Source organism: Amblyomma mixtum, chromosome 4 (genome assembly GCF_055824585.1).
Source record: "Amblyomma mixtum isolate Tamu chromosome 4, ASM5582458v1, whole genome shotgun sequence".
Lineage (NCBI taxonomy): Eukaryota > Metazoa > Arthropoda > Arachnida > Ixodida > Ixodidae > Amblyomma > Amblyomma mixtum.
The window spans coordinates 76,750,086-76,763,087 of NC_143015.1; the positions used below are offsets into that span (position 1 = coordinate 76,750,086).

Below are 13,002 nucleotides of genomic sequence, written 5' to 3' on the forward strand. Positions count from 1 at the left end.
CACAGTCATGGGCGTCCGGAAAGGGGGGGGGGGCACAAACATGGACCACCAAATGTAACTTAGTGAAACACCACACAGTCATGGGCGTCCAAAAATGGGGGGCACCCTCCAGCATGGATCAGGAAATGTAACTTAGTGAAACACCACAGTCATAGGCGTCCGGAAATGGGGGGGGGCCACCAGCATCGATCAGGAAATGTAACTTGGTGAAACACCATAGTCATGGGCGTCCGCAAGAGGGGGGCGCCCACCAGCATGTACCAGGAAATGTAACTTAGTGAAACACCACACTCATGGGCATCCGGAAGGAAGGGGGGGGGGGGGGGGGCACCAACCAGCATGGATCAGGAAATGTAACTTAGTGAAACACCACAGTCATAGGCGTCCGGAAATTGGGGGGGGGGGGGGGGGGGGGGCACCAGCATGGATCAGGAAATGTAACTTGGTGAAACACCATAGTCATGGGCGTCCAGAAGAGGGGGGCGCCCACCAGTATTGATCAGGAAATGTAACTTAGTGAAACACCACAGTCATAGGCATCCGGAAATGGGGGGGGGGCACCAGCATAGATCAGGAAATGTAACTTTCATGGGCGTCCGGAAGGGGGGGGGGGGCACCAGCATAGATCAGGAAATGTAACTTTGGATAAGGAAATGTAACTTAGTGAAACACCACAGCCATAGGCATCCGGGGGGGGGGGGGGGGGGGGGGGGGGGGGCAAGGGAGGCGGCGGCTGCCCTCCCCCCCCCTGGAATTTCGGATATTTTTTATGCACTACTAGAAAACTTCACAGCTTGATGAGCACGCTTCCTGTGCGTAGTTTAGACCACAAACAGTTCTTTTTTGGTGCTAACCTACCGCTTCCCCCACCACATCGGGTGGGGGAGCCAGCACACTGCATACCTATTGGCCTGCATCAATTATTTCGCCATCTCACCCAGGACACTGCAGAGCGGAGTTGGTTGCATGCAAAAAATGGAACGAACGGGCCAAAGGGAGATATGGCCCTATTTTATTTTAATATTAACAAGATTCTGCATGTCCTACCGATGAATAATCATCAAGAAATTCTGGAAAGCCAGTTCTGCACTGTGGAGAAGGTAAGACGTGCACATCTTGGAGGACTGTGTTGCCGCAGATAAAACAGGCAGTTTACACACAAGGAGTGTATGGTGGTAGAAATGCTTGAGACATATATATTCAGCTCATTACTTTGATTTCAGATCGCCCACCAAATGGAGAATGGGCACAGGAGACAAGCAGCAGACGTGGAAGTGGCCCACCAGCATGAATGAGGAAATGGAACGTTGTGAAACAACACAGGCATGCTATGTAGCCATAAAACATCCATCCCGTCTGGGACATTACATAAGGGGGAAAAGACAGTGGTGTGAAGGGGTGATCATGTGAACATAAAAAAGCATACAATAAGTTTGACATGAAATTAACGTCAGTAATCCAAACACTCGGCATCGCATCAACCACCAGGATCCCCTTTTTCACGGACACGGTGATGCCATGCATGCATGGTTAAGCGCGGATGCCACGCAAATTTAAGTGCGGATGCTCGGGTCCGTGGTGACGCATTGCACACGATCATCCCCCTGCGGATGCTCAGGAACCCGTGGTGTCGCCACTCACCAACGTCTGCATGCTGCAGACGCCCCCCACGGATATGTTTCTATTTTGACTTTGCACACTGCATTTCCTCCAGTCCGTCCAGCCTTTGTAAATGAACCCCTTCCAACCACAATATTTGGTGGAGGTGCGGGGTGCGCCGTCCTGGATGCCCTGGCCTTTTACCACCTGTGCCGCCGGAAGCCACCAACATGCCCAACCTATTACTCGCGATAGTACCGCTATCGATAGCGGTACTATACTATAGCAGCCTCACAACAATAATCATGGAGAATGAGATCAATGAATGGTATTCTACTCCTGCACTTGGCCATGAGGCATGAGCTCATGGCAGCCTTCAATGGAGAGCAGCTTTCATGTGCTGGCAAATGAAAAATAGTGCACCTGCGTAGCATATTTTTGTATGCTCAATACTAAGTAACGAGCATCGACAACACCAACTTAATTTGCTCACGATGGCCTCCGACTACAGGCTGAATCAATATACACAAAAAGATGGCTTCGGTGGCGTCCAACCATTTTAGACCACAGACCACATCTTTGAAACTTGGGCATTTTGTTAACACGCAATTAAACGCTTTCAGCATGGCCTTGGTAGGAATCACTACGATGCGCCTTTCCACTTGGAGGACGCCAGAGCATATTTTTAAAAAATCTGCTCCCAGGTCTTTCCTTTTTCAGAAAGCATGACACAGGTACACCTCTTAGTAGAGGCCAGGTAACGAATGCGAGCGGTGGAATTTTTATATCAGCAACTGCTTTCATCCAGTTGGCACGCTGATGTAGCATTAAAGTGTCCTCTAATACAAGAAACCTCCCTGTAGATCTCGTTCCATTGGTTAGCGGATGAGGGCGCAGATTCAATCGTCGATGGCAGCCAGTACCAGCCAAACATCCCGGCCATGTGCTCAATGCCTACGATGACCGAGCAGGGCCTCGTCCAGTAGAAGCCGACCAGCGAGGCAGGCACCTCTTCGGCACTAGCTGTACCTAATATGTAAAAGAGTCCGATGGACTGCGACCGAAGAGGCAACGGAAGAAAGGGGCGAAGCGCGCGAAAGGGGGAAACCCCTCCTCACCTTGCGGAGGTTGCAAGAAAACGTATACCAGGATGTATTATTTCATTGAGCATTTGAACCTGCACATGGGCCCAACAACGTTTACCGTGCCGGGATGGTTGAAAGGGCACTACCGCAAGCACATAAGTCAAACACCTTAGGTGTGCAAGCAGTGCGGGCGCACGTTTTGCCCCAGCAAATTCTTGATGGTCCACACGGAAGACGGGACCCAGACGTAAAGAAAAAGCGGGACCTCAGGTCTTCACAATAAGGGAGACTTCAGCTGACGTGGTGGCGGCAGCGCAAGTGGCGAGGGCTGACTCCCTTCGTCTGCTGTGACCTCGGAAATACTTTCGGCGGCGGCAACTCGGAAGGCCAAACACCAGCCCCTCCTGTCCCCCCCTATACGGTAGTCGAGGGTGAGGAAGCAGTCGTCACTCTAGCGGCAGCGGAAGGCAATCGGTGTGTGAGTCTGTAAGGATTACAAACAGCATGTCACAACTACCCACGCGGTAGAATAGGGCACAGAGCACTCCGCATACTTCTCTCCGGGGGCCACATAACACGACAACCAAACGAAGAACCAATCAGGCATGCAATATAGTATGGACGCCGGGACACTTGTAAGTAACAGGGAACCAAGAGGAGGACAGAACAGCTCGAGGGTACACTTATTACCGAGTATCCAATGTAGGCGACTTCGAGGGGAACGAACTTGTACCACAAGATTATTCGGCAATACTAACTACAAGGGCTGCAGAAAGCGGTACCCATCACCACAAACCTCCCTTAGCAGAGAGGACTCTCTCGCGTGGAGGCAGCTACAAACGGGCGGGCATGTACCCGAACCTAAACGTACTGAACAAAATGTATCTATCGCACACAATACGATAAATGCCCTTGGTGCCAAGAACCACCCACGCTGTACTACATAACGTGGGCATGCCAGAGTATAATCGTGGTACCCGTTATAACAAACCCAAATGCAGAGCAATGGGAATGAATGCTCTCCAGCGATCGATCGCCGAGTCGACCAAGAAGGTTTGATTCAGCGCGCACAACTGGCAACAGCATCCACCGGAGCCCTGGCCTATGGCCTATAAGGGACACAGACCTTTGGGCAAGAAGATGGACGAAGCCATCTGAAAACCGCAGAAGACCTGCGAACCTAGAGCTTTTTCACTCACTATTCAAGCACTGCGCCAGAGCTCTCTCGGCTCTCCAGCCCAGCTGGACGAGGGCGCTTAGGACGAGAACGTTTGCGACCATGGCCTCGCACATCTGTTGGACAGTGCCAAGTGGCGTTAAGAGCTTCTTCAACCTGGTTAGAGAGCGAAAGCTATGGCGCATCGAGCAACTATAGCGGCTCACCGTCTGCAGCGTTGAGTTCTGGACATCATACAGGAAGCGTGCCAACCATGGTGACCTGGCAGGGGGCAATGCTCACCCAATGAACGCTGCGGCTTATTGCTTCAGTGCAGGGTGTCTGCCACAACGTTGCATTAAAGGGAGTTGGTTCTTTCCTACTGAATAAGCATGAGCCAGACGAAAATAGGAATTTTTCAATTAGCGCTCCTGTTCTACCCCATAATGGGTGGTGTGTGAAGGAATCGCCAAATAACAGGAAAATCCCCGGAATCTGGTCAATAAGTATTTCAAGCTCAACATACGACAGCAACGCCACCCGATGAGTGGGCACAGCCTTGCCTTTCCTACGGGTATACTATAGTTTATTTTTTTTTTTTAAGTTTGCGTGTGTTTGCCTCACTTAAATCAAAGTATGTTTGGTTGATATTGCGTGAGTATTTCATATAAGTCAGCCAAATAGCTCTCGGCAGTAATCTCTCGATAACCGTACTTCATAGTGTGGATAGAAGAATAAGTAGGGGTTATTCAGATATCGCTAACTTTATCAGGCGGCTTGACTGGCAGATGTCTTTTCGGTTTGGGGGACTCCCTCAGCATCTCCGAAGCTAAGAATCCCGGTGTCATCTCCATTCCGCTGGAGACGCGGAACCAGATGAGAATTTGTCAAAAGCGAGACTTTGATTTGTCTGTACTTTCCCACAGGGCTATGAACAACAACTGACCTCTCTGATTTGTTTAGCGCATTTGCGACAGGACATATTAGCTGCTTAAATAAAAGAAAACATCTCCGACCTCATTAAGATTAAGGCGGATGTGAGAAAAAAGAGGCGCACCCAGTAATAATATCAGTGTATCTTTAACAACGAACTCCAATGATCTCTCCTTGGTGCAGCAATAAGATATCTGTAGCTGTAAAGACAGAGAAAATGGAATGCAGTCATAGCTTTCTTAGTTTTCTTTTCTCTGAAAAAAAGCAACCACTGCTGTCAAACTGCTGACAATTTACTCGTTTGACCATCAATGCAGACGATGAGTACGTTAACTTCAGGGCAGCTTGAAGCTACCATAAATCTAGTAACACAAAATTCTCCACAGGGCAATGGCAAAAAGATGGCCACAGACAAATGTCAATAGCTGAGTAGGATGGGCGGAGCCCCTCTAATTGAGCAGGTCAACCGTGCCGGACGGCCAGAAGCTTATGCACATCGGCGACCCCGTAAGCCCCCGTTGGATGAGCCGAAACTGAAGGGCTGGCTCAAAGCTGCGGAGTGCGGTGTACCACTAGTGGCTCCACGGTAATTATTAAGTGGAAGAGAGTAACAGCGCAGGACTACATGATGTGGGGGCCATGCTAAGTACACATATGGGAGAGAACTGCAAGATTTGGGAAGGCGTGCATCTGATGGCTGGCGCCAGGAAATTTCATGCGTGCGGGATAGGCTGGGACTGTCAGCCAACAGGTAAATACGTCGGCCAAGTAGGTAATTTAGGGTGATGTCCTTTAAGTGTGCTCAACCGGCCCCTCGCTAACCTTTCTCCGCAGTGGGAGCCCAGCCAGGATATGCCTCGGGCGTGAGTGCGCCGCCTTGTTCCCTGGGAGGAAAGGGTGCGGGGGTCCAGATGAGCTGGAGGGTGTGGGAGTTAAGATTGTACACTGGAAACAAATCTCAACCTAAATGGGAGTTTAAAGAAACGGTTGGCACACTCCATATGCGGAAACATTTACTCGATATGGGCATGCATGCACCATACTTTTCAATACAATTATTCGAGAAAGATCTGCCAACGGACATACTCAACTGGACGTCCGTCGGCGGGAGAAACATATACCATTTAGCCTCCTATGGGATGGCCGATGGACATCCACCGGCTGTTGTGGCTGTTCAGCGAACGTCCGGAACATCCAAAATAGACCTCCACCGTCCGGAGGATATCGCTGACTGCTGGGGATCCGAGTCTCGGCTGGGCTGGCATGTGGAGCGCTCCCCTGTCGACGCACCAAACCTATTTTACTACCTGCTGCACTCAGTAATCAGATTCTCCTCTTTATAACCCCCATTTTTAAATAGATTTTCTTGGTCTCAATTAATCAGACGCCGAAGTTGGCAGAGCTAAGCCACAGCCATTTTTTTTTTTTTTCAGTGTGGTTCTTGCGGTATGTTGAAGCAGATGATTATGTGTTCAGTCATATTGAAAAGCCAAGCCTAAATATGAAATGAATATGGAAGCAAACACGGCCATTCCAAACTACCATCAGGGGTGTTTTCAACTATTCATTATATAATAAGATATTGATGGCAAGGCAGGCTTTAGGGAAAAAAGAAGGAGACTAGTAGCAGATGCCAAATCCCAACCAACATCCGCAAAAAAATGAATAGCGGCATACATCGGTACATGTAATCAATCAATCATGGGTTGTATCGACTGTGGTTTTTCATCAAAAAAAATGGAACTGAGGGGCTTACCTAGGTGCACTGAGAAATATGAGCGAAGGCAGTGAACGCAATGGCTGTGCACAGGGAACTTCCAAGGAGCGCTTGGTGTGAAAACCCACGCAAGCTCCTTGAGGTGAGTTGGTCTGCGCTTCCGATCGATGACAGAAGTGTCAAAAGCATTGCAGTTGCCTTGTGTGGTTGTGTGTTTCATTTGCTTTTAGGAAATGTAAAACACACAGTATTTCTTGTCCGCTCATTCGCAAAGAGCACCAAAATGACACCAGCGCTTATTTGATGGAATGCAGTGCAAGCAAATGCGGGCAGCTCTAGTAAACCTGCTAAACAATCTCAGGCTGCAGATTCGCCAGTACTGCCTGTTTACAACACCTTCCCATATTCCACTGAAAATAAATAACAGGCGGGAAATTTAGCCTGAGATGGTGCCGAAGAAGCCACGCCTGTCTATTTTTAGAGGGCCAACGGAGGTGCATGTGCTTCGTATGGGCTTCGTGTTCGAGCACCTTCTGCAAAGAAAAAAAAACCCAGGATACTTCGACTCCGACACACTGACAAGAAGCGTGAGTCTATACGGCACCTTTCAAGACCTCATTTAATCAAATCGGAGCTCGGGCGACCGGGCTCCACCTGTCTAAAGCCAGCGGCCTCGCTCTGGCGCCCTAGCTTACCACGCGGCAGTCATGGAGTATGCCGTAGCTGGGACAAACTCCCCAGACGAATTCAAAATGCCCGATTGGAAAACAATTGTTTCCGACCGTAATCAGGAGCCCAAAGCTGTGTCATTAACAGCTCAGAAGCCAAATAAGAAGGGCCCGTAGTAACGGAACTTTGTCAGAAATCTGTCAAAAGTTATTGACAGTGGCGTCAAAATAACGAAACGATGTGACGTCACACTTGACGCAAAAATGACGTAACGAGGAATCAGCCAATTGCAGCAGAGCGGCGCCCCAGAAGCATTTGTCTGCACGACGACGGACTGTCTGCTAAATTTTTGCTAAAAGAGTTAAGAAATGCTCAGCGATAAAAATAATTATTACTTTATTTTGCCAAAAAAATATGTTTAAAGCAAGTAAGTGCATGAAGTTGGGCTATTAAATTTGCTAGTAGTGGGGTAACTTTTGCTGCCGCGGGCGTGCGCTGACGGCGGTAAAAAACGTCAACGAGCTGCTTCGCGCAAAAACAGCTGTTCCACGCCTTGATACTGTTTTCTTACGCGGCGTCGAAAATCAAAGTACTGTACAGTCAGGCCGGAATGAAACGCGAACACGCATATATCATACATTTATTTCTGCTTTGCAGCGAGATATTCCTTTACAACCTATTTTCGATTATGCCTTTCAGTGGGCCCTTTACCCAGACACATGAATCAGGCTAGTTGTACACTTCAGCTGAAAGTAGGCAGGTAAAATATTTTGTTTTCTTGACATGCTCTGTCCGCGTTTCATTCCGGCCTGACTGTACCATTGTTCCAAGCGCGGAGAAAAATGTGAATGAAGACAGTGAAGGCTACGGCAAACTTGCGAGGAGCGATTGGCACGAAATCGGCAAAAACTGCTTGAGGTAAGCCTGTGTTGGTAGGCGCGTACGATCGATGGCAAAAGTGTCAAAGGGTCCATGGAGTGTTGCAGTATATAAATGTGTGGTTTTTTCTGTCTATTCCCATAGGAAATAGAAGACGACCATGAAGTGCGATTTGTGAGGAAAAATAAATGATGTACGCTCTCGCATATATATGTATAGCTGCGGCAAAGAGATGAATGACTGAGTAACGAAAACGACTGCGGGAGAAAACAAGAAAAAACGGTTAGGCGGACAACAGAAAGTACATTTCCCGACCCTGTTTGTTTCCGGATGGAAGCCTAAATGCTCACACTAAAGCGATAGTCGCGAAAAATAATGCTTGGAATACAGCACGCACACATACGCTCCCTCTCGTGAAGCGACGTGTAGTCTGCACTTATTGCCTGTTTACAGAAAGAACTCCCCGCTGGGAAATCAGTCTGCGATGGCGCCTAAGAGACCCCCCGCATGACCGCTGCCCAAGAAGAGATGCTGCTCGATTTTTTGGAGCAGCACACCTTCTTGGCGCGAACCTCGACGGAGCTCTCAAATTTTATCACCGCGGCCCGCAAGCGCGCTCTCTGGGACGAGCTTGCGGATAGCCTCAACCGCTTGGGACCGGCTGTGAAGACCGCCGAGCACTGGCGGCAGGCAGTCTTGGCGGCAAATGTGCTGCCACACAAGGGCGAGCCTGTCAACAGTGTTGGTCTATGGAATGCCGCAGTAACGTGTCTCTTCACATTCGGTCGCAGGGGCACCAGCAGTGGCAAGCTGCCTGGCTCTGGGGGCCGCATTATATAAAGATCTTGGGGTGGGCCAGTGCCAAGGGCGTGGGGAAAGCTTATTTCCCCATTGCCAGGCGACAGGTGCGTATTATGAAGTGGGAGATTCCAAGTGGTCCCACTTCCTTTCAAGTTACAAGGTACCATTAGAAAGCAAGTGGTTTTCAAAGTGGGACCACTCAATCACTGAGGCCGAAATTATATTAAATAACTGCGCTCAATAGGCAAGCACCACTGGTATGAGAGTCTCACAAGCAGGGTATGTATGGAAGCAAAAGAGTGTTGTGTGGATGCGTACACATGAGTCGATGTTATTAGTGTCTAACTGTATCTTCTTCTGTGTGATGTATGTTTGTGCATGTGTCTTGATTTCCATGACAGTATATGTATGCAATTCTCAGTATCAGTTTTCCTTTTGCACCTTAATAATATGCAAAGGCAATTTCAAAACCCAGTTGGAACCATCTGAAATATCGAATTTCATGGTTCTAACTAAAATTTCAAATTTTTTTTATTGGTCCTGTGTCCCACTTGCTCAATTGGTCCCACTTTGCCATGTGGTCCCTAGATGCACTTCGGGATATGCATGGTTTGCCTTCTCGCAGGCCCAGCCTCCCGCAGCAGCAGCATCAGCTCCAACGCCGCCGCGCCCCCAGCAGCAGCGGCGGCAGCACAACCACCATCACCACCGCCACCAGCAGAAGCAGCGGCAGCATCACCACCACCACTGCCACCGTCCGCAGAACCACCAACCTCTGCTGCTACCACCCCCTGCAGCACCAGCAGCAGCAGAAGTAGCACCACCACCTGTGGTAGCAGCAGCACCACCACCGCCGCCGCCTCCACCGCTGTCTCCAGTGTCAGCGGGTAGGTAAACCATTTGTGCAATGAGAGCCTGATGGCCCATTATGAAACCATCCACAAGTACAGCCCCGAATCCTCCAGGTGGAGCTTGGTAAGCACTCAGCGGCCAGGCCCGTGTGCAAGAAGGAGTCAGTGCTGCATTTCATCAGTCACCTGTATAATATCATGGAACATGAGGTAGAAGAAGTTAAATCCTATGAGAAGGATTTGAGTAGTCTGAATGCAGAAAGTGGAGGTTGCAAATGCAGTTACCACATTTGATAGTGGTGCTTTTGTACACGGTGACCGCCAGCTGGGAGTATCCAGAGACCACAGGCCAGCTCCCCGTGGGCCGTGCAAGCCACTCGTCCTTTGTTTACAGGGATGAACTGTACATATTCGGCGGCTGCAATGAGAGCCTGATGGCCCATTATGAAACCATCCACAAGTACAGCCCCGAATCCTCCAGGTGGAGCTTGGTAAGCACTCAGCGGCCAGGCCCGTGTGCAAGAAGGAGTCAGTGCTGCATTTCATCAGTCACCTGTATAATATCATGGAACATGAGGTAGAAGAAGTTAAATCCTATGAGAAGGATTTGAGTAGTCTGAATGCAGAAAGTGGAGGTTGCAAATGCAGTTACCACATTTGATAGTGGTGCTTTTGTTCTGCTCCTAGGGATTTGCTAGTTCTCGTAGTGCCGCAAATGAAGTAGGTGTTCATTTTACTATGGTGCACTGCACGCTTCGGTGCAACTGTCCACTGATCTTGTGCTGTAATGCTTTTATGCAGACGACAGCATGAGCAACATTGACAGTGTGCTGCTGGGGGACCTCCTTGCTGAGGAGCTGAGCGAAGCCGGCGAGTCAGCCTGCAAATATGTAGCCTCTCCAACAGTGGTCGCAAAACTCTTCTCCTGTGAATCAATCAGGCACTGGAGCTTGTGCAAGTTATGTCCTCTTGCAGTGGGGACTGTGATGGCACCCATTGGTGTAATCAATGCGCACAGCGTATATGTTGCTACAATGGCACACTCGTTACATCACTGACAGCGTATGCACGTGTATGGGCCTGTTCATCATCATGTCCATAGTTCTCTCAAACATTGTACAGACCGCATTGAGTAATATGTGCATGTTCCCCTCTGACAGCCCCCCAGCAGCCACAGCTGGGGCCAAGCTCCATGAGAAGGTGCCTGCCTCGCAACAGTAGGCAGGCGGAGGAAGATGCAGTGGAGCAGCTGCTGGAAACTCGGCGTAACGCTGACCTGGCGGAGGCGCAAAACCGCCAGGACGCCGAGTTCCAGCAGCGGCTGCTCAATCAACCACCTGGAAAGGCTCATTGAGAGCAACGGTATGTGCAGACAAAATGTTTGTGGATATTTGCGCAGAAATACAACACAATGCATGGGTATTGAAAAGATTTTTTAGAAGGCATATATATGCCAAGAATTTCGATTTCCCTATCCAAAATGGGCATCTCTTCGGGCGGCAGTTTACAATCCTTGCCTAGTCATCAATACCTTATAGCGCAGATTAAGAGGACAAGTATCCTTAGCCCAATGTGTATCACAAAGTGCGAAGCGGAAAAAGGACAGTGCTTTTTTAAGAGATTTTTTAGCCGGCATTTAGACGTGTGTATATACCTAGAGGGCTAATCAATATCTTATAGCTCGGGTTAAGAGGACTTCACTTTGGCGCGGACTTCCGCTTCCGAGATCGGTGCATCTAGGAGCTCGTTTAGAGGACCATCACAACGGGGGGGGGGGGGGGGGGGGGGGGGGGGGCTGGTTTGCGTGTTGCCAATGTAAAGTCCACTAACTCAATTTTGAGTGCGTGACCTAACAAGGAGCGTTGGGCTTGAAAATCGATGAGGAGAACTTATTGTGGTGTGTTCTTCGTGAGTGCTTACTATCGATGACAAAAACGGGCCACTGATGCTCTTGGGATGACGTGTGTAATGAGTTGATGCTTTTTTGTTTGGGAAATACAAGACGACCGTGAAGCGTCAACTGCGGGGCAAAATAAAGTTGTATGACCGTATGATCGTCTGTTCAGTCTATGTAGGTGCATAAGTTAGAACGAACGATGAGCAAAACAATTAGGCACACACTGCCAACCTTGCTGCTTCGTAACCTTGCTATAAAGTTGTTACATTACAATACAGCTCGGCTGTGTGAACCCAAGTTATCGATTCCTCATTATTGCCTATTTAATCCTTTGACCGATACCAAAAAATGGCATTTATTAACCGTTTTATGATTTGAAATGGCTAAGTGATCAGTTATGGTGTCCACACTCCCAGTACTTATTATTGATGATGGAGTTCATGGAGGAGCACCCGGCGCTTTGCTCATGCTGCTTCATCCACACGGCGGCTCGCAAGGCGAGATATGAAATGACTGTGCATAGACGGGCACCTCCCCAGACGAGGAGGAGCTGCTTGCTGGAGGTGGCATACGAGGAAGAGGCGCCCGCTGAGGAGGAGGAGGAGGAGCAGGAGCAGCAGCAGCAGCCTTGTGCCACAGCCTGTGAGTTGGTCTCAGATTATCAGGCCCCACATTTCCCGTATTTCTCCAGAAAGCGGGCAGGCATGAAGGAGGCGAATCTCCATCTCTTTCAAGCATTTTTAGTACAGTCGTATTGCTTACACTGCTCCATATTTACGTCTCACGCTCACGGAGAAGCAGCACCTGGATTGCCTTATCCGCGGCGTCAAAACAGCCCTTGGTCTTCCTCTCTCTACTCCCAACGACAAAGCTCCTCGCCCTCGGTGTCTCCAACACGGTTGACGAGCTCACTGAGGCGGCCCTCCTGGCCCAGCGCCAATGCCTCTACCTAACTTCTGCAGGCCGCTCTCTCCTCGAACAACTTCGCATCGCTCCCTTCCGTCCGCCAATCCTTGGTGGTCAATCTTCCCACCTGCCATCAGGGCCAACATCAAGACTATCCCTCTCCCCCGCAACATGCTTCCAACTCACCATCAAGATCGCAGAGAAGCTCGGGCCGCGTCACTCCAGCAGTGAAATGACTTGACGTGCTTTACACAGACGCGCCAGACCATCCTACTCGGACATATCAAATCCTCCTAAACACCTGACCCTACTGATATGGGCTCCAGCCCACAACGGGTCTGAAGGGTAATGAGGGAGCACATGAGCTAGCTCGAGGGCTCACTTTCTGAGCAGCTTATCACCTCGCCCCAACATGCCCCCGACACTTCACGCGATCTACTCCAGCATAGTCTTTCTCGACAACTCTATCCAGGTCCGCACCAAGAACTTACAAAGACAGAGGCCGTCCA

General features: G+C 49.6%; 1 protein-coding gene and 1 long non-coding RNA gene across 3 annotated transcripts in view; both read right to left on the minus strand.

Moving 5' to 3' along the window:
• Positions 1-753: 753 nt before the first annotated feature.
• LOC149347110 (uncharacterized) overlaps positions 754-13,002 on the minus strand; it is an 89,166-nt gene continuing 76,917 nt past the window's right edge. The window contains exons 2-4 of one of the 2 annotated variants that reach the window (XM_089586875.1): positions 5,895-6,051; positions 5,596-5,657; positions 754-4,973 (exon numbers count right to left, since the gene is read on the minus strand). In XM_089586875.1, the coding sequence (XP_089443001.1) occupies positions 4,824-4,973; positions 5,596-5,657; positions 5,895-6,051 (369 nt within the window). In that variant the 3' untranslated portion in view covers positions 754-4,823. Of the gene's footprint in view, positions 5,658-5,894; positions 6,052-13,002 lie in introns of both variants that reach the window. The other variant, XM_089586876.1, reaches the window with a different exon arrangement.
• LOC149347111 (uncharacterized) lies at positions 7,710-11,486 on the minus strand. The gene is made up of 2 exons (XR_016292501.1): positions 9,976-11,486; positions 7,710-9,876 (listed from the first exon to the last, which is right to left on the minus strand). It is a non-coding gene; the product is annotated as an uncharacterized LOC149347111 (long non-coding RNA).